Consider the following 25,340-nt stretch of genomic DNA (forward strand, 5'->3'; position numbering starts at 1 on the left):
CAAATATGAGATGGTTTTATATTATTTTTGGTAATGTCAGAGACTTGCTCATTGACTGCTTACTGGAAAACAGGCTCTACCCAAGCTGCCCACTCTTTCTGCCAGCATCATTAGGAGCAGTTCCATCACATCTCCACTCAACACAGACCTAGGTGACAAAAGCTGTCTTTCATCAGCAGATCTGTGTCCAGGCCAGGGATTTTGACAGCATAGTGATTTTCATCCCCCATGCTGACAAGCCCATTCTTGAAGGATTTTGTAGAGCTGACCTGGACTTACACTAACTAGCTAAGTTTCCGATCACCTAGGAGCACTTCACATCACTCAAGCCAGGGAATTTCCTCAAGTAACTGCTGGAGCAGCAGCATTTATCATAATCTACTGTATAAACCCACAAGCTTGGGTTTGAAAATAGACCATTTGCATTCCCCAAATTGGCATATGTAAGAGGTGGTCATCGTAGTTCTTCAGGTGAGATTACGTTTAAGATTTATATATCCAAATGGAGGTGCCTGAGCATCCATTACAGTCAGTGGTGATCCAGGCAGCACAGTCACTGGAAACCAGGCAGTGATCCTGCTCCCCTAATGTCTTACCAGGAGGCTGATTTGCTGAATCAGCCTCTTGGCTCCACTGATTAGACAGATAAGACCTCAGTGCAGTTGCCCAAACATAAGTGCCATTTGAGATGTCCTTTAGTACTCAATACATCTACTTAAGGCAGGAAGATGTCACACAAGGCCAAGAGATTCATACTTTTCTGGCCTGGCAGGTGGAGGCAGAGGGCATGCCCAGGGCAACACCATTGGCTCTTGGTGCCTTAAGAGTGACACAAAATATAATTGGGACTTCCACTAATAAGATGGGCACAGACACCATATTTAGATGTCTTGATAGCAAGTGTAATCCCACTATTTGTGTTTAATTATATTCCCCTCAAATGCATCTTAAACCTTATCAGCTGCTGACATCAAAAAAAATCCATCACTGTCAGTTGAGCATATCTGCATGTTACTGAGGACTCTGCATCTGTCTGAAGAAGCAAACAGCAGAGAAGATGGAGGTGGGAAATAAAGGCTGAGAGAGTAGTCAGGGCATGTTCCTGGCACTTCCTTATTTTTTATCCATATTCCCAAACACAGCCAGACATTACCTCGTCACATACGTGGAGTGCCAGCATCAAAGACAGAAGGCCTGTGGAGGGATATCTCCCATGATGCTGAAGCCAGTTTTCGTAGACATATTTCATAAAAGCTGGATTATAAACCAGGATCTAGGCAAAATTGGAGAGAAAGACTCATTAGTAAAATACCCTGGGAAAAAAAGCAATAGTAGCATGTCATCCTCCAAAGGTCACTTGGGTGGGGAGTGGGGGATAAAAGAATAATAGTTATTCCCTGAGGGGGGGGCAGGTGAAAGGGAAAAATAAAGTCCCATAGTTAAGTGCATTCAAGAATATTTCTCATATGTAATTACACATGAATATTCCTTCCTTGGTCATGATAGCCCATCTGCTTACACTAATGTAAATCCTTGGTGAATTCTACTGAAACCAATGGGTATGAAATGGCACAGATGAGAAGAAAATTAGGCATTCAACTCTCCCTGCAGCATTCTGCTGTAATGCAGGTGAGCTCTGGGAAGTTGGAGGCCTGAGCAAGGCAAGCATATGATACCATACCCCATTTCATAGAATCATTTAGGTTGGAAAAGTCCCTTAAGATTGTCAAGCCCAACTGTAATTTGTGTGGAAATGCAGGATCGACTGCATCTTCTCTGCAATATGCCAACCATGTCCTGGTAACTCCTTAGGTACAGATCTAAGGAAACCAGGGGTCAGGAAGCCTATCACGTTGCATTAGCTGCATTTCTCCTGTTTCCCAAACGTGTTATTTTTCTATACTTTTTCTTTTTTTTTTTTCTTTTATAAGACATAAATTGCATTTGGTTATCTCCTGGGGAAATTATGAGGTCATCTAATAGAGACAGAGAACTTAAGATCAGACCTGAGTGTACAGTCAATCCAAGAACTGGTGGGAGCCCTTGGTTTCAACCCCCTTCCCTGAATCAGGCGAAGAGAGGCTTTTCCCTCCATGCTGTGTTTGTAATTAGAGTGACAGCATTTGAGTGCTATCTGGTTAGCTGCAGGGCTTTTCCTTTTACAAAGTCAGAGGTTAATTGCTGATATTGTATCTGTGTGTAATCGCTTCACACAGTGTGTTTTGCATTGCATGGTGTGGGAAGAAATACAAGCTTCTCATCTCCCTGCTCCTCAGGAAGCTGCTGCATATCGCCAGCCGTACCCTGGGCTGGTGTTACTCAACTGTGACATGAGTTTAACAAATTGCTGTAGTGCATCTTACAAGGGTTTTGCAGAGGTTATTATGTTCCTCACAACAGGTCGGGATGAGCTAAGTGATTATTTAATACCCCCTAGAGGTCCACCATTTGAAGCACAGGGATATAAACTGATACTAGTTAAAGGTCTCATGTGAAGGCTTTGGCAAAACCTGGCCTCCTGAATGAAGGACATGTGCTTTAATCTGTAATTTGGGGCTCTGGGGCTAACATCATATTTTACCAGCCCTTCAGACATTAGGAGCCTGAGCTTCTTTGAAAATCAGCCTCTCCAAAGGCTGAGAGAATGAGACTTTTATTTTGCTGGAAGGTCTATGGAAGAGGAAGTATTTTTTTCTCTCCCTACATAACCTGCCTTGCTTATGTCCTCAAACCATGCAGCTACAACAACAAAAGTCTTCGCATGGTGGCTAAAGGTCCAACATGGGAATGACCACCCTGTCCCATGGGAAATCCTGCCTCCAGCAGTAGGACATGTTTATTAAACCACAGCATACTTGGGCAATGAGTCAGTATGCATGGGATGCACTCTATTCTGACTGTTGTAGGGTGGGCACCAGGTTTATCCACCTTCCTTTGACTTTCTCAGAGAAGTGAGGTCCTGACTGACTGCCTTCTACACATTCACACTATGAAATAAAAACAGTCAGAGATATTTTGTTACTCTTGAGGGAGTGGCATGGCACAGATCATGTCCACATTGCTCAGCAAACACACAGCTTTATTTGTTCAGAGTTCACTTAGCTCCTTATTACAAGGAACTGATCAGGGAGTGAGAAACATCCGTGGTGTTCAAGCAGTCAAGTTATTTAAAAAAACCTCCAGACTCTTTATAGCTCAGATTGTTGTTACATCCAGATGACCGCAATGTGTGGGAACAGAGCAGCTGCTGTGGAGAGTGAGCACCGTTGCCCAACGGTGCACCTTAAATCTCCCTAAGCAGTACCAGAGGAAGCAATGCAACCTCAGAACAGCAGGAATGCAATGGCATAGTCACAAGAGCAGTTTCTTCCCAACCTCAGTTATTTAGTTGTTGATTTATGGCCTGAATGGCACACAGTAGCTAAACCTTTAGTTTACTTGAGCCTTGTAAAATGTGTGTGTTTTGGTTGCAGTTTTTATGAATGTCAAGGGGTTCCCTGGGTTCTTGCCGTCTCCCAAAGAGGCAAAAGACCTACAAGCAGATTAGCAGAACAAATTCACAATCCAGCATTGCTCACCTTTTCTTTTTTGACTTTGATTTTCCGTGGAACTGGAACATATGTGCTGTTAAAAGAACAAAAAAACCCACAACACCAAGATTAATAAAAGCCCAACATACTAATATTTGAATGTATTTCCAAAGAAAGAAAGACTATTCTTCATATACACTAATAAATGCAAATTATTTGAAAGTAATAAATTGAAGTTGTTGTAAAATGAGGCTGCAATTAAGTAATACGGCATGAAAAGAACTGAGCTGTCACCAAAGCAACTTCATAGCAAGCCATTACATTTTTAAGTTTTCAAGTTAATTATTGACAGTAGGACACCAAAAATTTAGTTGACAATATACTGTAGAGCCAATATTACGTGGAGCCCATGACTTCTGATTCTTGGATCATGACTGTTGCAGTCTTTGCACTTTGATGATGGGAAGGTCTTTCCATTTTAATTTCATGGCAGAAAAATCTTTTCCCACTAGGGGGAGACTTTTTCCCTCCTAATACTTGTAGGTACTGCGTGACTTTCAGAGTAGGTGGTAGTGGAGTTCATCGTTTCTGTGGTTATGTGCAACTCGGGCATTCCTAGTACACAGCCCCTTGCCAGCAAGCTGTTCCCCTCCTCCCCAGGGGAACGCTGAAGGCTTCCTGCAGTTCCCAGTATCAAAATTCCAAGTCATACCTTATGACTGGGTCAAAATCACGAGTCATGTCTTGAAAACAAAAACCATCTTTTCTTCCCTGTATCTCATGCACAGTGCATGCTGGCATTGTACAGCTCATCATGAGTGCTGTAAGAAAAAACCTCCGAGTTTCTTTCAAGTAAAAAATTCTAGTGAACTGGCCTTGTAATTGGAGTATATCCCAAAACACACCCTGCATACTTTTTAGATGGGTTGTGGTAAATCACCAAAGATTTCCATTAGTTCAATCTAAATGTTTTTGCTTGATTTTTAGTAACAATAAGGTTCCTGTCATTAAGGTTTCATTTCTCTTTGAACCATGGATCATCAGCACTTTGAAACATCAAGTCTTCCCAAAGCAGTGGTGACCTAGCAACGTCCTCATCTCCTTAGGTACTTCTGGCCATCCCTGACCTGCAATCCCTGCTCTGGGCTGGATGCAGTGGGAGAGATGATGGGTGTGCTCCAGCCCTCCCGAGATGTGACACAAGATGCTAATGGGGAAGGGGATACCCATGCAGACTTCTTAATCTGCTCTCAGCAAATCTGCCCTTGCATCTCCTTCCCACACCTCACCTTGATTAGCAAAGTCAGTAGAGGCAGGCTCAGTGAACCCATGTCCTTTTTGTGGTTATGAAGACAAAAACGGCTTCTTTGCTGGTAAAATCTCATTATTATATAAATAAACAGCCAATCTTTTCTAAAAAGGCGATGTGGAGGAAAGAAGGGCACCATATTACATGGACATCTAGCTAGGCACAGTAATAAACCAAAGAGAATGGTATGCAATGTTCAAGACAGTATTTGCAGACAACTCTGATCCAACCAGGAGACTACTGTAGCTCTTGTCAGATGACAGTCATTTTAATCATGGGATATTTCATTTTTTTAGAAGCAATACCCAAGTCCTGATGTCACTTGGCTGCAGAATTTCATACAACTGCACAGAAAGTACTGGCACACTGATTAAGACCAAATGGAGACCTATGCCGTTATGATCATGTAAAACCTGGGCTACAGAGCAGCCAGGGAGTTAGTGACTGAGTAAGTACCACACTGGAGCAGGACAAAGAGTGAAGCCTGTCATGAAGGTGGCTACAGGTGGAATACATACAATTTGGAAAACATCTTCTATAAGCCACTTTTCAGAGCTCTAGTGAAGTCTGCCATCATTACTGGCGACCTTGTACAGGATATTTACTGTACCCTTGACCCAAGTGGAAGATGTGGAACCTTTAAGGAATACAAAAATTGTTCTTTGCCAAACCAAGTGGAGGTACATGGAGCTTTTTTTTACTACAGAGATTCCTAGAAGACTTGCAGAAGGTAAGTTAAGGCAGCTAGGCTATATATATGACTGATGAGGGCCTGAAGGTTTTCTGTCCTAGAAGGCTTTTCTTGGTCTTTTCCGGGATAATGCTCAGTCTCAGAGAGCAACTTTGAAATGCGACATCCATCAGTCAAATGGGACATGTCTGAGAGAATCATTCAGCTATCAATTCAATCTAATATTAAGGCCATCTGTAGTTTGGCTTTTGTTTTGAACTGTAAAAATTGCTTGAATTATTTTACTACTGGGAGGAGAATATGATGAATTCACAGGTTTTGAGTTTTAGGAGATTATTACTTCATTTGAATGGGATACAGAAAATTAAACATTGTGTAAAAATCTAAGCAATACAGGATGCTTATCTTTTTTAATCATGAATGCACTTAGGTTCTTGTTAACCTAACCTCGGTTGATACTATGCAGCCTGTGCACAAGGCACGATGGCCACACAGGTCGGGGTAAGAAGGTATTTCTTCTCTTCTAAAATACCAAATTTCAGATAGGCTTTATTTTTATTTTATGCCTTCTCCCCTTTACAAATGTACACTCAACAATTTCCTTCTAGGCTGTATCTGACATTGTGTTTAATGCGTGCTCATAGGTTTATTCTGCTAGCCTAAAATTATGTTACATATATTGTTATGATTTGTGTGCTTATGATTTTCTGGGTTTATTATTCCAGAATGTACCAGCTTATTAATTATGCAATTTCCCTGCTTTGAGTATGGCAAAAAATCTTAAAATACTGGTATTTCTTCCATGTGGTGAAATACTGACACGCTAATTTATACCAGATGCTTACCAAGCCCATGTATACAATCTAATTATAAATATATAATATATCCTGTAATTTATTAAGCAAAGATGTTTTTCCTTTTCCAGTGCTGTGACTGCCTCGTAGTCAGCCAGTTATCTCCTTGATAGGCTAAAGGCTCATTCTGCTGTGGCAACCCACTTGCTGCCACTTCTGAAGGTAAATACTCAACGAAAAGTAGTAAACAGCTTTGCAATCTGGGCACAGAGCAGTGACAGTGATAGAAACACAGATGGGTGACAACAGCAGCAACTGTCTCTCTGTGGGCTCCTCTTCCTAGCGCAGGCACAGATAGAACAAAGATGCAGCAAGGGGCTTCAGTCAAATGACATTGAGGGCAGCTGGGAGCTTTCCATCACTTATGATAGGATTTGGATCCAGGCTTAAAGGCAGAGGTTCTCAACCTTTTTTATCAATACAGCTTCTAAAAGGAAAAAAACTAAGCCTTGCAAAAAAGGTGGTATTTTTTAGCCAGTTTTCTAAGTGGGATGATTTTTCCAAGTTACGAGTGTGTCCTGAAGATGGATTTTTTCAAGACAATTTATGACTGTATATACTAAGTGCTGGTGGCAAAAAAGGTAAAAAGACATGAAACCAGATTTGTTACAAGTTAAGAGAATCTTAATAAGAAATGAAAAGAATCTAAAACACATTTGTAAAGAGAGAAAAGAAAAAGAAAAGAAGAAATAAAACTCCATTTGTTGACCCATCAAAACATTTTCCTTAAAAATGCAAAGTGGATCTTATGCCCAGTTATCCGGGACATACTTTTCCAAATTTTTAATCTTCTGAGACTCTGAAATTGGGAAAAAAGTTGAAAAGTCTTGAAATATTTCTCTCTGGAATAAAGTAATCCGATCTACTCTTGTTGTCTGTGTGTAACAGAGTGCCACTGAGCAATCCCAGAAGGCTGTGGTTTTACATCTAGTAGATAACCTCACACACGGTACAAATGTCACGTATTTCATTCTCTGGATTAGGAAAAGCCAGCTTAAAGGAAGGGAGAAAATCTGCTAGCAGGCATCCAGAAGAAACATGCCTTTTGTTCACATTTCTAATTCTAGTGCTGCCATAAATGTATTAAGCTGGACAACATTTACTTCTGAAAGCACTTATAAAGATGAAATGGAGAATAAATACCAGCATGGCACATTATTGACACGTGAATTTAAGGCTAAGGCACACAGGTGACTCACAAACCAATACTGTCTCTTCTGCACGACTCTTGATCACATTCCACCAGGAAAGACAGACCAAACTCCTGACTGACCTGTCCAGGGGATGATGCTGTGGATGGGGCACTAAATGCTGCAGTCTGTTTCTGCTCTCACTGCCTTGTGTGTGCAACCTGCACATCCCTCTGCCTCCTTGTCCTCTTCTGCAAGTGGGATAACATATATTGGAGGACTACTTGGCCACCCAAGTGTCTCAGGTAGTTTAATCCAGGTGTCTAGGACCACCAAACACCTGATTCTGCAGATGGCTTTCTGATGGGTACACCTGGGTACAGGCATGCTGGCTGCGCTCACTGTACTCCCAAGGGACCACAGAGGAGGAAGGATAAGCAGAAGCCCAAAATGAGGCACTGAACCCCAAAGCCCATGAAACCACTGCTCAAACTGGCTGTCTCCAGCAGCAAAAACTCCCTTTTTCATTTCTCTGAGACCACTGTGTGGGGCTGTGAAGAGCTGGATCTTCGCCTCAAACACTGCACCATAACATTAAGCTTTTCCTAGAAAGCAAGTGTTCAGGACTGAACTCTGACCTGAGAGGGTCCGTAAACCTCCCCAGGCCTTATCAGAAGCAGGAATTATTTGCCCAGCATAGGCTTTTATCTCCTACAGCAACATGAGATGCAGGAGCTCCCACCCCTTCAGCCTGCCCTTACTCACAAGTTGATGGTGCCTGTGGTGAGAGCAGTGACAACCCAGCGCAGGTCCAGGGTTTTGAAGGGGATCAGGATCATGCTCACATTTTCTTCCAGGTCTTTGTAGCTCTCGGGGTAAATGAAGTGGTGAGTGGTCTTGCTCCCAACATCTGATTCATAGCCAGTGGTGGGGGCACGGTTCATTCTGCAGCCCAAATGTAAGAAGTAAGAGAGTGAAGAAGAAGGAGACGAATTAGGTAGGTACAAACACATGTAAATCTTCCCCAAATCATTTGCTTGAGGTGGCAGGAAAAAGCTCCCATATCTGAGTGCTGCATGCAGGCTCTTCAGATAGCCTTGACAGGGTGTATGGGTCCTCAAACAGGCTGAAATGTCCACCACCCATGTGGATAAACTAGCAGTAAATGAAAGCTCAGCTTTAGTGTGGTATTCCTTGGACTGAATGTGAGTGTCTACCAAGCAGGTGTATCTCTGAGCACATCCCTGCATTTCCTTTACAGTCAGCAGAGAGCTGGTCAAAAAAGTGGTGAGTCCATGGGAACACATCTCCTTTCATCCTAAAGCTGCAGCCTCCAGTAGGTGAGAAAAACATTGCCCTGAAGTCCATCAGCTTGACTTCTTGCAGTTTCATTCTCCCCCATCTGTACAGGTGCATTTGAATGTCTAGGGTCAAGGTAACAAAACCATGTTATGTGTGATAAGAAGCAGCAAATATTTTTTATGGTCCTCCCATGAAAATGCGCCAAAGCCACAGTGACAAATACAGGACCTGTTGCTGACACATCATTTACTCAAACCTTACTTCGTAGTATGTCCTCCAATTTCAGTACATCTACTTAGGTCACTCCGCACACCGTGGTGTGCTTTAGGTAACTCTGGGGTCAGTGCATGGAGATCTGTCCAGGGGCCACCAGGGCTCAGTCAAAACATGTTGGCCAAACAGGGCTACCTTGTGTTGGGTGTACCTGGGAACAGAGTGGGGGTTTCTGAGCTCAGGATTGCAGAAATACGTCTACACTTGTGTTTACTTCTGAAAGCAAATCTGGGGACACATCAGCAATTCCTTCCCTGATAAATTAGCTCCCCACTGGTAGAGATTCGAATGTTTCTGTGGTGCAGCATAACACAAATTAGAGATCCCCAAAGTGGCTCTGACTGACCTTGCATGAATCCATGGTGCTGTGCAACACCATGGAAAAAACCCCTAAGCTGGCTCTGAGGAGAATGGGGTTTCTCTGAAGTCCAGTGGAGTCTTCTGCAGAGACATTAGCTCAGCTCCTGGCAGAAGTGCAGGGAGGACAAGGAAGGATGAGGCTGATGAAGTGATGAGAAGCATCGTATATTGCCAGACAACATGCTGCCCCGGTCATCAATAATGGGGGAGGTAAAATCTGTTTAACAAGTCTATGACAGGCTGTGTTACTGCAGTGCTCCCCCAGGTGAATTAGTTAAGTTTCTTCTAACTCCCTCAAAGGGAGTTATTAGCAAAGGCAGAACAGCCTGTCAGCCTGTGTGGACTTATTGAGTTAGCCTCTTCCCTGCCAGCGACCCACATTGTACTGTGTAGAAATACTAATAAAGCATGAGACTTACTATGTTTACTATGAGATTAGTCAGTCTAAGGTATAAATATGAGGTTTTCTTTCCATCAGGACAAAGCCAAGGGTGGCATCTTAGTTATCTTACTCACAAGCTGCCCTCAGGTCTATGTATTTTCCCCACCATCTGTGGTGGGGCTGCCTTGTGCGACATGGCAGAAGGCAGCATTCACACCCAGACTCAGCAGGAAGGACTGAGCAACGATTTCCTTCTGTCATGAAAGTAGACAGTTAAACAAATAAAAGTGAGATGGAACAGTGTTTGAGAGCAAAGATGTCCCCTCAGATTCCCTGGCTCTTCCCTGCACTTGGCTGTATTGCTGGAGCATTTGCAAGTGAATACCAGGTCATCAGATTTTTTTGGATTAACACACAGAGGGGTCACCTTCTCTGCACAAATTTCCATGGTGAATCCTAAAACCTTGTGCCATACCCTCACATCTAGCTTGAGATTGCTCAAATATAAATCTGAGGTTGGAAGGTTCAATTCCAAGTCACAGAGAGTTTCTCCCTTACCAGGGATGCACGGCTAGGAGAAGGGCAAGGCCTAAAAGCAGAAACATGTATCTGAGTGTGTTACTTTTTAGTTACTACTCCAAAAAATAGCTTTTGAGTCTAGCAAAGCCTTTTCTGCATGAATCTGGAGACACAGGCCAGACAAGATAAGAAAGTCCACACAGGAATGGGGCTGTCTCCTAGTGAGGAACATGGAATTAAGCATAAAGGCACCTCAACTGCCTCACATTTGCAACCTGCAGGACTAACGTTGAGGGCTCTTTACTTCCCTTCATGGATCTGAAGACCAGGTTGGCTGCCTCTGCCTTTGCGGAGCTACTTTTGGCAGAGGGCAAGATACACAACTGAAGGAAGCAACTCCTGAAATGATTTACCATGCACATTTAGATGTCATCTGAAGACTCTACAACGTGTCCAAGCCACATTGGAAGTGAAGTGGCCTAAGGTGGCTTAACAGTTCAAATAGTGGTTTTAGTAATAGCGTTTAGGACAAGAGGTAATGGCCTCAAGTTGCACCAGGGAAGGTTTAGACTAGATATTAGGAAGTATTTCTTTACAGAATGGGTTGTTAGGTGTTGGAATGGGCTGCCCAGGGCAGTGGTGGAGTCCCCATCCCTGGAGGTGTTCAAGAGGAGGGTTGACATAGCGCTTAGGGACATGGTGTAGTTGGGATCTGTCAGTGCTAGGTTAATGGTTGGACTAGATGATCTTCAAGGTCCCTTCCAACCTAGATGATTCTGTGATTCTGTGATCTTCTGCTGATTCACTATTGACTTCAGTGCACAGCTTCCTACTAAAAGTTATGCTATTTCTGAGAGTATAATTCCACATGTGGTATTTTCAATAGCAGTCCCTCCCTTCCAGGCCCTCTGACCTGCCCTATTTTGCCTCCCAAATTGTGCTGTACTTGCAGCTGCAGTGTGAAAGCTGGACAACATGCTGGAGATGAACTTAGTCAGCCCAGATATCTTGGCTGCCCTCTGGGTGATTAGCTCTGCTTACCTAGTTCCCATTTGTGTTTCAGTGGGAGAAAATTGCCAACCTTCATTGCCTTGAAAGGAAGAGGCAATGCGACCAGTTGTCTTCTGTCCATTGCAAAGTGACTTTGTGTTTTCCACCCCACCGTTGCTGGGTGCAAGAATGTCAAATCTGATACAGTCAATTAAGTGTGAAAAGGATCGCTTGTGAGTACTAGCTGCAGAAATAACTTTTACTTAAAACTGCATTTTTTTCAGCTATATTTTTTAACACAGGCAATTATGGATAGTGCAGAATAAGCTACGGTATCAATACCTATTCACGTTTTTTTCCCAAGATAAAACATGACATCATATCTCCAACACACATAGTTTACTTCCCTGAAACTTAGATTTGACCTAAGTACCAGATTTCACTAGATAGCCCCTGAAATCTTGTTTGCTCACTTGTCCCCAAAAATGACAGTGAATCTTAAACAACAGAGACATCTGGAGCCGAGGTGGTGCCTACTCACCTGAGTACAAAGTCATGGGAGTCAATATCTTGGCCATACTGAGACTGCCGAAGGTTCCCAGAGTTGCCCACGACGGCGCATCGTCTGCATGTGTAAGTGTCTCGCTCCTGCAGTGGATCCCCAACCCCAGGAATGATCCCAAAAAACTCCTTGAGAGTAGCATTAATATTCTTCGGAGTTTTCTCTCCTTGTAATTTCTGTCAGGGAGAAAAATCACTCCAGGTTACCAACACAGCTAGTCTTTCTGCAAGCAAGACACAGCTTGGTCTTCTCAAAGACCAATCTTACATCTACCTGCAGACACTGTCTCCTGCAGGATGCGTTACAAGGCTTCAGGTTGGGAGCAGAAGTGTGGAAAAAAGAAAAGTAATAAATACTTTCCATTAACTTTTTTAACCTGTTTCCCCTTTTCCTCTCCTTCTCCTTGGTTCCCCACACCTCCTCAGTCTCTATCTAGCCATGGTGGAACAGATTATGTGTTCTCCCCAAGGCTGACCTTAGCAGAATGAATGTTCCTCTGGTATCTATAAACTTAATCCCACCTTGGGCCAGATATCTTCTGTTAGGACATGTATAAGATTTCTTTTAACCCTTCTAGGAAGGACAGAAGTCTCAGGGAACCTTAAGGAGCACAGAAGTGGCTGACACTCCTCCACAAATTTTGGCATATGACAGACGTGAGAATGAGAGATCTTATTGCTGCTGTTCTAAACTGGAGGAACCAGCTGCTAATGCAATAGGAAACTACAGTAAAGTAGATTTAGCCCTGAGGGTTGAGGATGTAAAATCATCTAAAAAATTCTCCAGGATGAAGAAAACCACCCGGACCTTGGTCATTGTGTCTGTTGCCATGGAGGGAAACTCTTTTGTAGCAGCTCTGTGGTGCATGGTGGAAACAATGGCTAGATCGGGAAGGTACAGGCAAGGTGAAGGGCAGGTGATGGTCAGACACTCCCTTTCTGGGGCTCTGTTCTCTGAGTGCTACCAGGAGGTTGGGAGTGCTGGCAGGCTCACAAAAATCATCGCCCACCCTTGTAGTGTCACTTGCTTGCAAGTTAACAAAGGAAGAATGGCTCCTAACACAAAATCTGCCAAAAGGCTCTGCCCTTGCTCTGCCAGCCCAGGGCAAGGAGAGACAGGGAGGGAGAGAGGAGAAACACCTTTTCCCAGGACTCCCAGCAACGGCCTGGGGCAATTTGGCCTTAGTTTCTGATGCGTTTCCCTCCACTGAACCAGGAACTGTTAATTTGTCCTGCTATCTCTCTCTCTCTCACACACAAAAACAGTTATATCACTATAATTTTTGTTTAAATTTTGTGCTGTTTGTTTGCAGAACTATGTAAAGCAACCTTATTTGCACTGAACTGAACAACAGTCTGTGGAGCTCAAAGGCTACAAGATAACATTGGGGCCAATAACTTGAAACAAAGAAATGTTGCATACATAGACTTAATGTTCCTGCTAATCCTTGTTAGCCTATATACTCATATATGGATGGTACAAGATTATTAGGATGTAAGGTAGTTAGGATGTCCAGACAAGCACCGTCATTATTACCACATATGTCACTATTCAGTGGATGGCTCAATTATTTAAGTGAAAAAGCTTATCTTCTTCTAAATTTGATGCTACGAACACATGGTCACATATCTAAACTCTTATATATTCTTTATGAATCCAGTCTAAACCTGTTTTTACTCTAAATATTTGAAAAACACTTAATATTAGAAAGCCCAAAGCTTTCAAGATAAATGGAGACCTCATAGATGTCTTAGAGTGTAGTATCAGGTGTTCCTTTAAAAAGGAACTTATTTTGAGTTATTTAAACATGTATGGGCATACACCCATTTATACTGTCTCTCTGTAAAGGTGAGCTGACTTTAACTGTCTTTAAGAAATGAAAGGGAAAACCACCAAACATGCACTACTAAAACATTTTTAAGAATATAGTTATTCTGGGGAAAAAAAAACACAAACCAAAAAACCTGTTCTTGAACTGATTTTGCCTAAGAAAATTCAGATGAGGAATGTAATTTTCAGAAAATTCTAAGTGCCTGAGCCCCCTTATTAAGGTAAATTGCCTTTTCAGCCAGAATGATAGCATCAGGAAAGGAAAGGACATGGAATATTGACTTCTGTTTGATGCATTAAAATGGTAGAAACATTATCGTGGATAGACACTTTCATTTACACAGAACAGGGATCTGCCTTTTCTTTCTGTTATGCTGCTGTTGGTCTAGAGTAACTCTATTGCCACTAAGTTAAAACATGGTCACCAACACCAGCCTGAAAGCAGGACACCACCATCCTACGATCCCTCAGTTGTACACAACTTCTACAGCAGACATTATTACTTATGTTAGATTCCCTCAGTGACCTCAAATAGGATGATGACCTTATTGCACTATGTGCTGAACATCTATAAAATAAGACATTCATCATTAAAATGGCTCTGTTTTAATTTCCTCAGTGATTATGTGGTCGGACTATACTTTTCAGGCCTAATCTTCAATCAGCACTGGTTAGTCTTTGACATTTCAGCAAAACAGAGCAGAGCGGGCAATGAAACTGATTAACTTCAAGGCAGATAGTTTTTAAAAGTTCAAGACTTAATCTGCAGCCAGTTCCTTACTGTACTATGTTTACTTGACTTCTTGAAAAAGATAATTTTAATAGCATTACAATTACAAGCCAATTATAGTTCACTTTCCCACACCAAATTTTTGTCCTTTTTTTTGAGTGTCTTTTTTTTTAACAAACTCCCACCAGTCTGGCCTTTCCCATAAATCAACAGAAGCACTGGGTGAAAGTCTGTCCATGACATGCAAGGCAGGCCCATAGCAGTGCCACATGCCTCTGTTGGGACAGCATCCTCCCTCCAAGTGCCATAGATGTGTGCCAGGAATATGTGTATGGATACAGCTGCTAGAAGTGGGCCTAAATACACTGAAATACCTGACCCATGTGTCCTGAGTGAAGTGGCTGCTTTTCTCAGAAGTCTATGCAAACAACAGCTGTATCTAATGATGCAGCTTAACCTGTTGCCCAAGTCCAAAAAGCATCTTAACCCACCTTGTGTCCACATATAAATTATCACTAGATCACTTAAAACTCCAGCTCCCCTCCATAAAATATTTGTCTAGCACTTGAGAGTCAATTCTTCACCTTAGGTTGTTAAAAACTACAATTGGGGGTCCAGATTGAGAAGTTTCCTAATCACCTTCGCAGGGAAGACAAACTACTCTGTCCTCCTAGCCTTAGAAACTCCCCACTTCACATACAGAAGTTTACTAGCTAGTTTTGCATGATCTTATTTAAAAAAAGCAAGGGAAAAAAAAAAAAAAAAAAAAAAAGAGCCCTCAAAGTTTATGTGCTTCCTTTCTTTATCCATGAATGGCTTTCCAAGGAAGAGCCTGTTGCTCTTCCTTTCATTACTGCGTGCACACCTCTATTAAGGATGACAAGGGACTTCACTGTTATAAACTTCTAGGAAGGCTTCCCTGGGCTCTCCAGTAGCAATACCCAAAACTCAGCTAAGGGGATGCAAAGGGAGGTGTGAATTCAGCCAAGGCTGCTCAGAGCTAATAGCTTGGAGGGGTGAGGACACAGCTACAGTCAGGAGAGCCTCAAAGGAAAGCTCTCCTGGTGCCTGTGCATCCTGCATCCATGGACAAGTTTGGCAGTGTTTTAAATATACCTTCAAAATTCCAACTTACTAGCAGGTAGAAAATATCCTGCTTAACCAGTAATCATTGGTGTGATGTGGATGCAGATGGAGCATGGACCCAGACACGACCCTCGTGGTGGACAGGCAGGTATAACTGTGGGTCTGGCACGAGCCAGCACTGCTGGGGCAGCTCTGCAAGCACACAGCCAGGCAGCCTGGGGAAGTTGGTGTAGCAATGCTGGGTTTTGTGGCTTTTCTAATTTTTTTTAAACTGTTTTTAAAAGATAATGAGGGAATAAAGCCCCATGAGAATCTCTTTTGCACGGCTACTAATTGCCTTGCTGCAGCAGTTCGGAGGCATTAATACTCATGCAGCGCTTCCCAGCTATAAGACACTGTACAAAGATTAATCCTAGCAACAGCCTGATGGGGCAAATCCAGGTAATCTCCATTTTGCAGACTGAAGGAGAGGTTAAAAGGGAACCATCAATTTGAAAAATGCCTCCTTGGTCTGGAAAATATGGCATTATTATTGTTATATTTAATGTCCTGCAATTACTATGCATCAAAGAGATTAAGGGGAAGAACATAGGGGCTTTCAAGAGTTCGGGCTTTGTTTAATGATTTGTGTCTGTCAAATATATGCATTCTCAAATATAACTGTAATGTGCATATATTATGCAAATAACACACAGTAATATGCATATGCCAAATTGTATTATTTCTGACTTCCGTGGCTGGTACAGGTCACCTCCATGCTACTCTAAGGAGCAAAGACCCTGCCTCTGCCAGCTCTGTGTGCCCTCATTTCTGGCTGCAGGATGCTTGCAACTTGGCAGAGAGTACTGCAATGCTTAGAGGGACCCATGAGCTTGGACCACCTTTAGATCCATCTGTGCTCGCTGGAGCTGCAGTCCAGCTGGATGTACGTGGGGGCTGCCAGATGTAGCCCAGCATCAGGTTCTCCTAGTATGTCCAAGTCTGGTCCAGATCTCGTGCTTGCATCCAAGCAGTGCAACACCAGGTGGGACTGGGCATCTAGCAGGCACAGGGACTAAAGCCAGGGACCTGGGCTGGATTTGGTACCACCTTTTGCTGTGAACGCTCTACCTTCAAAGCACTGAGCTCTTTGTATTGCTTTCAAAGAATCACAGACAGCGTCCCAGTTTGAAAGATGACTTCTGGTGATCAAAGTATTTGGGCAAATTTTCTACAAAGAGCATTCAAAATGCATGACTCAGGTGCCAAGACAGCTCTGCTGCTGTCTTAAAAATAAGTGAAGCTTCCATGACTTCCCCAGTGCATGTGTTGGGGATGCCCTTTTGTTTGTCATCTGGTTAGCAAATCTTTAAGCCATATATTACGTTTTTTCCTACAAACATAATGACTAAAAGCTAACATTTTCTTTTAGATATGTTAATCACATGGCCCCAAGAGCTGAGCTTTCTTCTGAAAAAAAAGAAAGCAAAACCCTCAAATATCATAAGACTCGAGATAAAAATTGTTATAACATGGTAGTTTATGAACAATGTGCTACAGATAAGATTGCCAGGGAACTCTGAGCCTGATTTTACTTATCACAGCTTTAATCCATCAACCTCAACAGGGTTATTTTGGATTTAGAACAGCAGGTTCTGATCGCATATTTTTGATACTTTCTGACCACAAAAAACAATGCCAAAAACCCCCGAGAATAAAACAAGAAAACTATAAATAAATGCTATGCTGTGTTACAGCATATAATTCTTGCCCTGTTTCCTTACATACAGGTTACTAAATTTAGTGGAAATGTCCACAGCATTTGTGTCATAGAACAACAATGAAAACCTTGCAGGTGAACCAGCTCAGGAAGGTGGGTAAGAAAATATAAACAGAAAGAAATGCATCACGTAACATAAGGTGCCACATTCCAAAACACTGAGACTCTCAGTCCCTGAGTGTAAGAAGAGGGAAGGCGGAGAGGGAGAGGAATTTCTAACAAGCTGGTTACAGTCTGGAGTATTGTTAATGCCCAGATCATCTCTGAGAGAGGACTCCAGTTCACCTTTAAGTCACAAAAAGTACAGAGCAGCTGCAGGGGTGTACCCAGGAGGAAAATTTGGGCCATCATTTCTTACCAGATTAAAGTAACCAAAGAAGAGTTTATCAGCTGGGTAGATTTAAGCAAATGAAGAGTCATTAACAGCCCTGACAACAGCTCCCTTGTTTCTGTGATCACAGAAACAGCCAGGTACATTTTCAGGTGCCTTCTCCGGAAACAGCCCTGCCCAGTGAAGCAAGATAAGCCACTGCAGGCACCATGGCACTGACCTTTTGTTCCCTGCGTCTTCACACCCACATGGGTGGTACTGCTAACTCCAGTATGTACAATGTAATTTTATTCACAGCAGCCATGAATATTTCCTTCCAAAAGGCCACATCCTACCAAGCTGGAAGAACTTAAACAATATATTCTCCAAATAAACCATGAAACAGCCTGGCAGCCATGTGAAGAGCTGCAAGCAAGTGAAATCACCCCACCCTTTGGCCCCAGATGTCACCTCATCTCGAATACTGGTCATTAGGCTCTGAAATCAGTCCTTGCTTTCCTAGAAGTGGAGGGATACTAATGCTACAGGACTATTTGGATGAATAATCCTTATTCACATATACAGCACAGGGTTAATGGGAAGGGAGGGCAGACTGAGCTTGGTAGACAGACAGCTCTCCGGCAAGGGCTCTGCCTGTGTTTAGTCCAAGCACATCACATGGGTCTCCCCGTGACAGGAAAGTCACAGCCTTGTAACAAATAACTCCTGTGCAGTTATCGTCTCAGTTACAGCATAACGAAACCACCATGTTGTCTGAAGTCAGTTCCTGAGAGCGAACGCACAGTCATTTATCCCCTGAAATTAAGTTTAAGCAATCTCAGGTCTCCTCATGCCTCATCTTTTAAGTACTAATATAGTAAAAAGTCACAAATTATTGATTTGGCAAAGCAAGAGAGAGTAAAACATGGCCATGAGCAATGTTTTCTTCAAGACTAGCTGAAGTCTCAGAATCACTTTGAAGATGAGCTTAAAAATGAACAGCAAAAAGGGAGCACAGTCAGGATGCACCTGGGAATGAATTACTGTAGAAATGACACTGACTGTCTCGGAAAGGCTTACCCAAAGTAACGTGTATAGGAAATAGGTTGCAATGAGGAGCTGAAGCCACATCATGCCTGGATTTACCCAGAAGCATGTTTCAGAGTAGTCAGGGCACCTTCTCCATCTATCACAGATTAGGACAAGTATTTTCAGGAGGTAACCAATTTCCAATACACAATGCAGTTTTGGGGATCACCAAAATATTTCACACCTTCTGGCTGAAGATAACTTCTGGCTGAAAAAAAATATGGTGGAAAAACTATAGAAATATTAGAAGATTTATTTTTGCCATCTAAGAAAAAACTGCTTTGATTTTGTGTTGTGAAGTGGTGTATTGAATGAAAACACTAAAAATAGGGTTACACAGCCCCGAAAATTAAGGGACAGCTATTATTTGGGCTTGGCAGGGAAGAAAAAGAAGACTTTTGGCTGTCCTGAAAGTCACTGTTTTTGATTTAACTGAAAAAGAAACAATCCTCCCCCCCCAATCTGTTTCAGGTTGGGCTGAAGTGAGACACTTGTGCGCTTTTTTTTTTCCAGTTTCACTACAAGATGGAGAGTCAGAAATTCAGACTTCTGTACTGAAAGTCCCAAGCTTTTTCTTCCTTTATTTTTTTTTTTTTTTAAAGAGAGAATGTATTCAAACCTCACGTTTAAATCAGAGTGGGGTCTGAGTGCAGAATGCAAGGTGTCTTTCCTCGGGGGCGATGTGCAAGTCTTTGGAGGCAGAGCCCTCTTAGCAGAGGCACCCTGTCCACTCAGCCTTGTCTTAGCCCAGCTGATGCAGGAGTGCAGCCCCTGCACCGAGGACAGGATTTAAGATTGATCATCCCACCCTCTCCTCGGCACCTCCTGGTTCCTGTATTCAGAGGCAATCAGGAGGCACTTCACAACAAGCCTCAACACTCATGGTGTCCGTGAACAACCTCATCCTCTCATTTATTGACCTCGATTTGGGGTATCCTCCCTCCTCCAAAAACTGCCAGCCCTAGATCAGCTCAACTCCCTGGTGAAACCTCTCCCCAGGGCAAGAACTAGGACCTGAGCTTGCCCATCTTTCCTTCTCATGGCTCTAGCAAAGCCCAGCTAGGAAATGTGGGGACCAGAGGGAAGGCTGCAAGGAAAAAAAAAAAAAAAGTGATGGTGTAAGCCAAAACGTCTTGCTAACACTTTTCTTCTGTCTTGCTTTTACAGTTAACAATGGGAAATCTGAGTCATGGCCAAAGGGCAGGTGAAAGGATGCAACACCTGGAGTATGTGAGACTCATAGCAAAAAGGAGGGTTTCATCATAAAATGAGGAAATCATTTATGCAACAGTAAAAGATGTTGAAGTTCAGTGGCATCTTTTTCACCAGTAAATGCAAAAGCCAGTGGAGTGAGAAGTGATAAATCAGATACAGCCTCATTCCCACAGCACTTGATGCCTCTTCCAGAAGCTAAGTGCCCCCACTTCCAAAGTGGGTGCCTGCCTGAGGGGCCTCCCCAGGGTGTCAAGAAATGGCTAAAAGCCCCGAATCCAACATCAAGGGTTGTGCTCACGGCAGGACACCAAGTTGCAGGCTGTTGTGTGTTCAAAAAAAGGCACAGGGAGACTTACTTTTCTGAAGACGGGCAAAGCCACTTATAATGAAACTGCTATTTTACTGGGGTGGCTGTTCTTTAGCAGCTCTGCGGCCTGTGAGCAATTCATTTAATCAATGCCTTGTTTCAAAAGAACACAAAAGGGGCTTTAATTTGGCAAAACATTAGGATACACCTTCTTCCCTGTATCTGCTAGCTTCCGTGATGCTTGGATTGGGCTCACTGGACCACCCTGCTCAAGGATACGCAGGGGCTGCTCCTTCCCAGTGACCCGTGGCCGCCCGTGTGCTTTACAGACCCGTTTTATATCATTGGCCACAACGGAGGCTGTTAATCATTTTCCATTTAATCCTGCTCATGATTTATATGTTTTACGGTAGGGACAGCCCCTGGGTAATTACACACTTCACCACGAGTTTGCTTTACTACCTCGAGCGGCAAAAGCCCTTTTAACCATCTGAAATGAAACAAGCCGGCTTATGAAAGTCTAGTCTTTCAAAGGGAAGGAAGAAAAAAGGCAATGTAGACATTTGCAAATTCTGGATTTGCTGCCTAACTCCGCCAGGGACTTTTCTAGCTTGGTGCAAGTGAACGTGCTCTCTGAGAGCCTGCGAGCTAAACAGCAGCACAAACACCCACTTTCTTCCACCTCTGCCTTGTCAGCTGAGACGGCAAACCGTCTCTCGCTATCTGCCTGGCATCGCTCGAAGCCTCACACCACATCCGTTGCACGAACGCCAGGCTGTATCCACACCTCCCACTTACCAGCCACCACTTGTAGCTCTCTTCTGGGATCAAGGCATTTTGTGAGGTCAGGAAAGGTTGCATAGTTGAATTAAATCTCTGATCGAACCAGAGGGAATGTCCCAGCTCAGAAATGCACGTGCGACAGCTGCATGGTCTCCCGGGGTACTTGAAAAGTTTTTGGACTTGCTCTGAAAACTGCATGACGAGATGTCTCAGATCCCAGGTGGTCGTGGTCACCTGGTGCGTGTAGTTCAGCAGAAACGACGTTACTGTGATGAGCAAAAAGGCGAAGGTAAACACTTTCACATTCCTCCTCCTTACGACAACCATGTTTCCCGCTGAGGTTCTGCCGTCACCGCTGACCAAGTAGAATGTAGGGTCCAACGTAAGGCAAAAAGGGTGCTGCAGGTGCCTCCCAGTTACCACCTTGGGCTTAGGCTGAACATACCGACTCCACTACCTCCATCCGTAAAGGAAGAAGCTTTGTTTCCTCCACATGGGCTTAAAAAAGGCAAAGCTGGGTGTTTCCTTTCACCTTCTCGCAGTGTTTCTAAGTCTCTTCCCACCTCTCTGTGACCTGCTGTTAACGCCTCCCGATGAAAGTTCAATGAAGACAGGCCCTTATCCTTCCACGTAACAGAAGATTTAGAGCAGAGCAATATCAGCATTAAAATGTAGGTTTTCTGTGTGAGAGCAAGCCATAAAGTAAAGAAACCAAGTTGTAGAAAGAAGAGTGTGGGTTTTTTTTCTTGGAAGTTAGTTCACAAAGGATCAGATTATCTGGGGATGCACATTCCAGCAGAGAGATGTGCTATGATGTCCATTTAAGCCGTGAGGAGCAGTTTGCAGCCTGGAGACACACACACACACAGAAAGAAAGAAAAATCGTCAGAAAGTTTTTTGTATTCCTCCCAACATAATTTCTCTGCTTTTCTCTGCCCATCCTAAAACTTCTGATCAGCTCATAGCCCTCAACACAGCAGGACCAGCTGCAATTTCTGCTGCTGTATTTGCAAACTGAGAAGTTTCAGGCTGAAATTACCAAAAGGACAGAGCATCGACCTGTGGACATTGAGTCCCCTTTGTATTGAATCAACCCCGGTGTTCAGGCCTTATTTGAATTACAGTTTGTAGCCCTTTGAATGGCAATGACTCACCTCCTTCCCTTAGGCTGACCTTGATAGCCACAAGATACACAGCGACATTTTCATAACTCAAAGCAGCTGAACAAAAAGCACTCGGCAAAGGAGGGAGGAGCAGGACAGGGAGGAAGAGGAATCGGTTCCTTTCTCTTCCTGCCCCACAACTGGCTTAATTTCTTAAGGATCAGGGCTGGACTCGTGATCCAGAGAAAACCAAGCAAGAACAGCTCATACATCCTGGGACAGACAGGGGAAATCAAAGTATAAATGGCCTTTGTTTCACGCAGATTATTGCTATTTTTCTTCCCAAGGAAGGGTAGGTGAGGGCAGCCTGTGATCTCAGAGAGTTCCCATGAGACTCCAAGACAGGCAGAGGAGGCAGGGAGCTGCTTTGCCTCAGTGAGTTGGGGGATACAAAGGGACCCAGAGCTGCTCTCTGTTCCCCTCCTGGTGTCCCCTGCCTGGCAGCAGTGATTTAAACAAGTTTTTAAAAGTCAAAAAATGGAACCCTTCCTCCCACAATGCAATTGTTTTGTGAGAAGAAAAACGTATTGTGGTTTTTAAAACTTCGGATGTTTGCAAAAAGCCCCAAAAGTGCCACTGCTTAAACAACACTCTTTTGATTAAAAAAAAAAAAAAAAAAAAAAGAAAAAAAGTCAGAGAAGGAACTGTGTCAGATTATGTGCAATTTATGAACAAGCAAAACTCCAAAAGAAGTTTCATTCACTGCTCAGCTGTAGGCTTCAGGCCAGCAAACACAGCAAAACTGCAACTGTTACCATTAAACCCCACCATTTTAACCCATCCTGTGTGCCACATTGATGCAGGATCCCCCTCGTTTCATCACCCAAATCCAGTGATTATCCAGACATGGAGGAAGTGCATCTGGTGGCCACAGGTCAGGGCTGGGCACAGCATCCCCAGCTTTGCTGCTTGCTGGCTTTTCTCCTGGGGATCCACGAGGAGCTGCCCAAGGCCAAGCCGCTTTTCCAAGGGGTTTGATACAGTGTCTTAGAGACAGCACAGGCCTGGTTTTTAGAGGCAGTGTGTAAATATTTACCAAGCCCTGTAAAGACTAATCTGAAGGCAGGAGCCTCAGACCCTGGTCTTAAGTCTTTGCTCTGCTTCAGGTTTCTCATCTGCAGCACGTGATGGGTAGTGTGTGCCATACAATTAGCTGCTGTTTGCCAAATACCTCGAGATTTATTTTAAGTCTGGCCCCTACAAATGCATTTACAGGAGCTCAAGGGCTGACAAGTGGGTCAGGCTGGATAACAAAAGGCTTTATTAACCCCGGGCTGCTCAGGCTCGCCTGCACCAGTAAATTAAACAGCACCAGGGAACAATCCTGCTCTCGCTTTAAGTTTTTAGAGGAAAATTTTGGAGCCAATCAGAAACTTTCCAAACTATTCCTGGGTACAAATCAGGAATTGTAACCCAAAAGGTGGTGGGGATGCTGCCATTGTGCCTTGGAGAGTTAGAAAAGGAGCTTAAGAGCACAGCCCCTGTGCACGGCCCCATCCGCAGCAGCTGGCCTCTGTGCCGGAGAGCAGCCCCATCACATTTGCTTCACTAGCCTGTGTTATAGACTATCTTGCCAAAATGATGCAAGTTAGGACAAATTAGATTTCAATTATTTATTTTAGCAAGCGGCAATAAGCAAAACAGCGCTGGGCGGCCGGGGAGTCCCTGCTCCACCAACGGCGCGCACTCACTTCCCGAGGGTCCGTCTTTTTTATATCCTCCGCCTTCCGTTATCGGGTCTCTCTGAGAGGTGTATCCTGCGTCTGCGCACTTTGCAGCTAGGGGGTCGCTCCATCCGGGTCTTCCTCACGTCACCAGCTTCTCGTATTTCCTACTTTCCTGAGAGTGGCTCACAAAGTCTTTGTTTATATCTTACAGAATATAGACACTACCCCCTTTTTTTTTCTTCTTCTCCCCTTTGTCTTTCTCCCCTTTGTCCTTCTTCCCTTTCTCCCTCTTTTCAGTCTTTTGCCTAGTAGAAGTCCTTGCTTCAGCATTTCAACTTAGATAAGCACTTACAGTCAGTTAGTCGTTACACAGTGTAATAGTTAAGATTAAGCTTAGGCCAACATAGTTTATGGAATAACATGTCACGAGCTCCCAGTATCTTCAGTGGAATTTGATGAACAAACCGTTTACTGTCTATCACAATCCCCCCTTTTTCTTTTTATCATTTTGTTCATCAAATCGTTGCAATTCTTGTTGACTTAACAGGAGAGTTTTTTTCAATTTAAAGTCATCATCTAATTGATTGTTTTTGGCTTTAATGAGTATTGGACGGGTGACAGATATTAGATATGTTACCCGTTGCATCATTCTCCAAGTTATGACATATAATATTATTGACAAAGTCAAACTGATTAAGATTAATATCAAGAGAACCACAATGGGGTGACACAACTTGTTCAAGATGCCTGTAGCAGTAGGTGACCATCCAAAAAGGGTGTCCCACCAGTTATGTTCTGCATTCTTTTTTGCTCTTTCCAAGACTCGGTGTATTTCTTCCACATTGTGATGAACAGTTATTAGAGTTTTCTGTCCGTTTTCTCTAACTTTCTCTAAAATTCTAACTAAGTCTTTGTGTTGAAGTAACTGCTTAACCAAAGTGAGATTCATTCCAATGGGTGTAGGTTGTAGATTATGTATTAATGTATAATTGGATTGCAGGAGTTGGTAAGATGTGACCGGGGCTAAATAGGAAAAGTCACATCCGATTACCTTTGTGAAGTTGCAAACACAGAGATTTGAATAATTTTTTGTCTCTATTATGATCTTGTCTACGGTTAAGAATTCACAAACCGTCCTCAAACATACACAACCTTCGCCAATATATATAAGTACTGTTTTAGGATTTTCATTGGGATGGACCTCAAAGTGACAAATATTTTGTTCGGTATCTAAACAAATATCTTGTGCCTCAATTGCATTGCCTTCACAAATGAATCCTTGTTGTTCCCGTACAATGCAGGACTCTAGATTGACAGTTTGCCATTTTTCGTTTACCTTTCGGGCCCATACTCTATGCTCAGAAGGATAGAGTATGGTTCCGTTGTGATTCAGCCCTAATGCAATGATAGGATAAATTTGGTATATGGTGGCATTGTAAATAGTGAGTATAAAGGTAGTAGCTGTGTTTGTGATGGGGTCATAGGTAAAGTTTACCAGG

The 25,340-nt window shown here is 43.2% G+C and overlaps 1 protein-coding gene across 13 annotated transcripts in view; it reads right to left on the reverse strand.

The window, feature by feature from the left end:
• ST3GAL1 (ST3 beta-galactoside alpha-2,3-sialyltransferase 1) overlaps nucleotides 1–25,340 on the reverse strand; it is a 94,788-nt gene that overhangs the window by 4,233 nt on the left and 65,215 nt on the right. For 12 of the 13 annotated variants that reach the window (XM_074888436.1, XM_074888479.1, XM_074888463.1 and 9 more), the window contains 5 exons: nucleotides 21,027–21,858; nucleotides 11,882–12,078; nucleotides 8,280–8,459; nucleotides 3,579–3,624; nucleotides 1,154–1,273 (listed from right to left, as the gene is read on the reverse strand). In XM_074888436.1, coding sequence (XP_074744537.1) covers nucleotides 1,154–1,273; nucleotides 3,579–3,624; nucleotides 8,280–8,459; nucleotides 11,882–12,078; nucleotides 21,027–21,338 — 855 coding nt within the window. In that variant the 5' untranslated portion in view covers nucleotides 21,339–21,858. Of the gene's footprint in view, nucleotides 1–1,153; nucleotides 1,274–3,578; nucleotides 3,625–8,279; nucleotides 8,460–11,881; nucleotides 12,079–21,026; nucleotides 21,859–22,165; nucleotides 22,925–25,340 lie in introns of those variants that run through there. The other variant, XM_074888517.1, reaches the window with a different exon arrangement.

The sequence above is a fragment of the Strix uralensis genome, chromosome 1 (assembly GCF_047716275.1).
Source record: "Strix uralensis isolate ZFMK-TIS-50842 chromosome 1, bStrUra1, whole genome shotgun sequence".
NCBI classification, from domain to species: Eukaryota; Metazoa; Chordata; class Aves; order Strigiformes; family Strigidae; genus Strix; species Strix uralensis.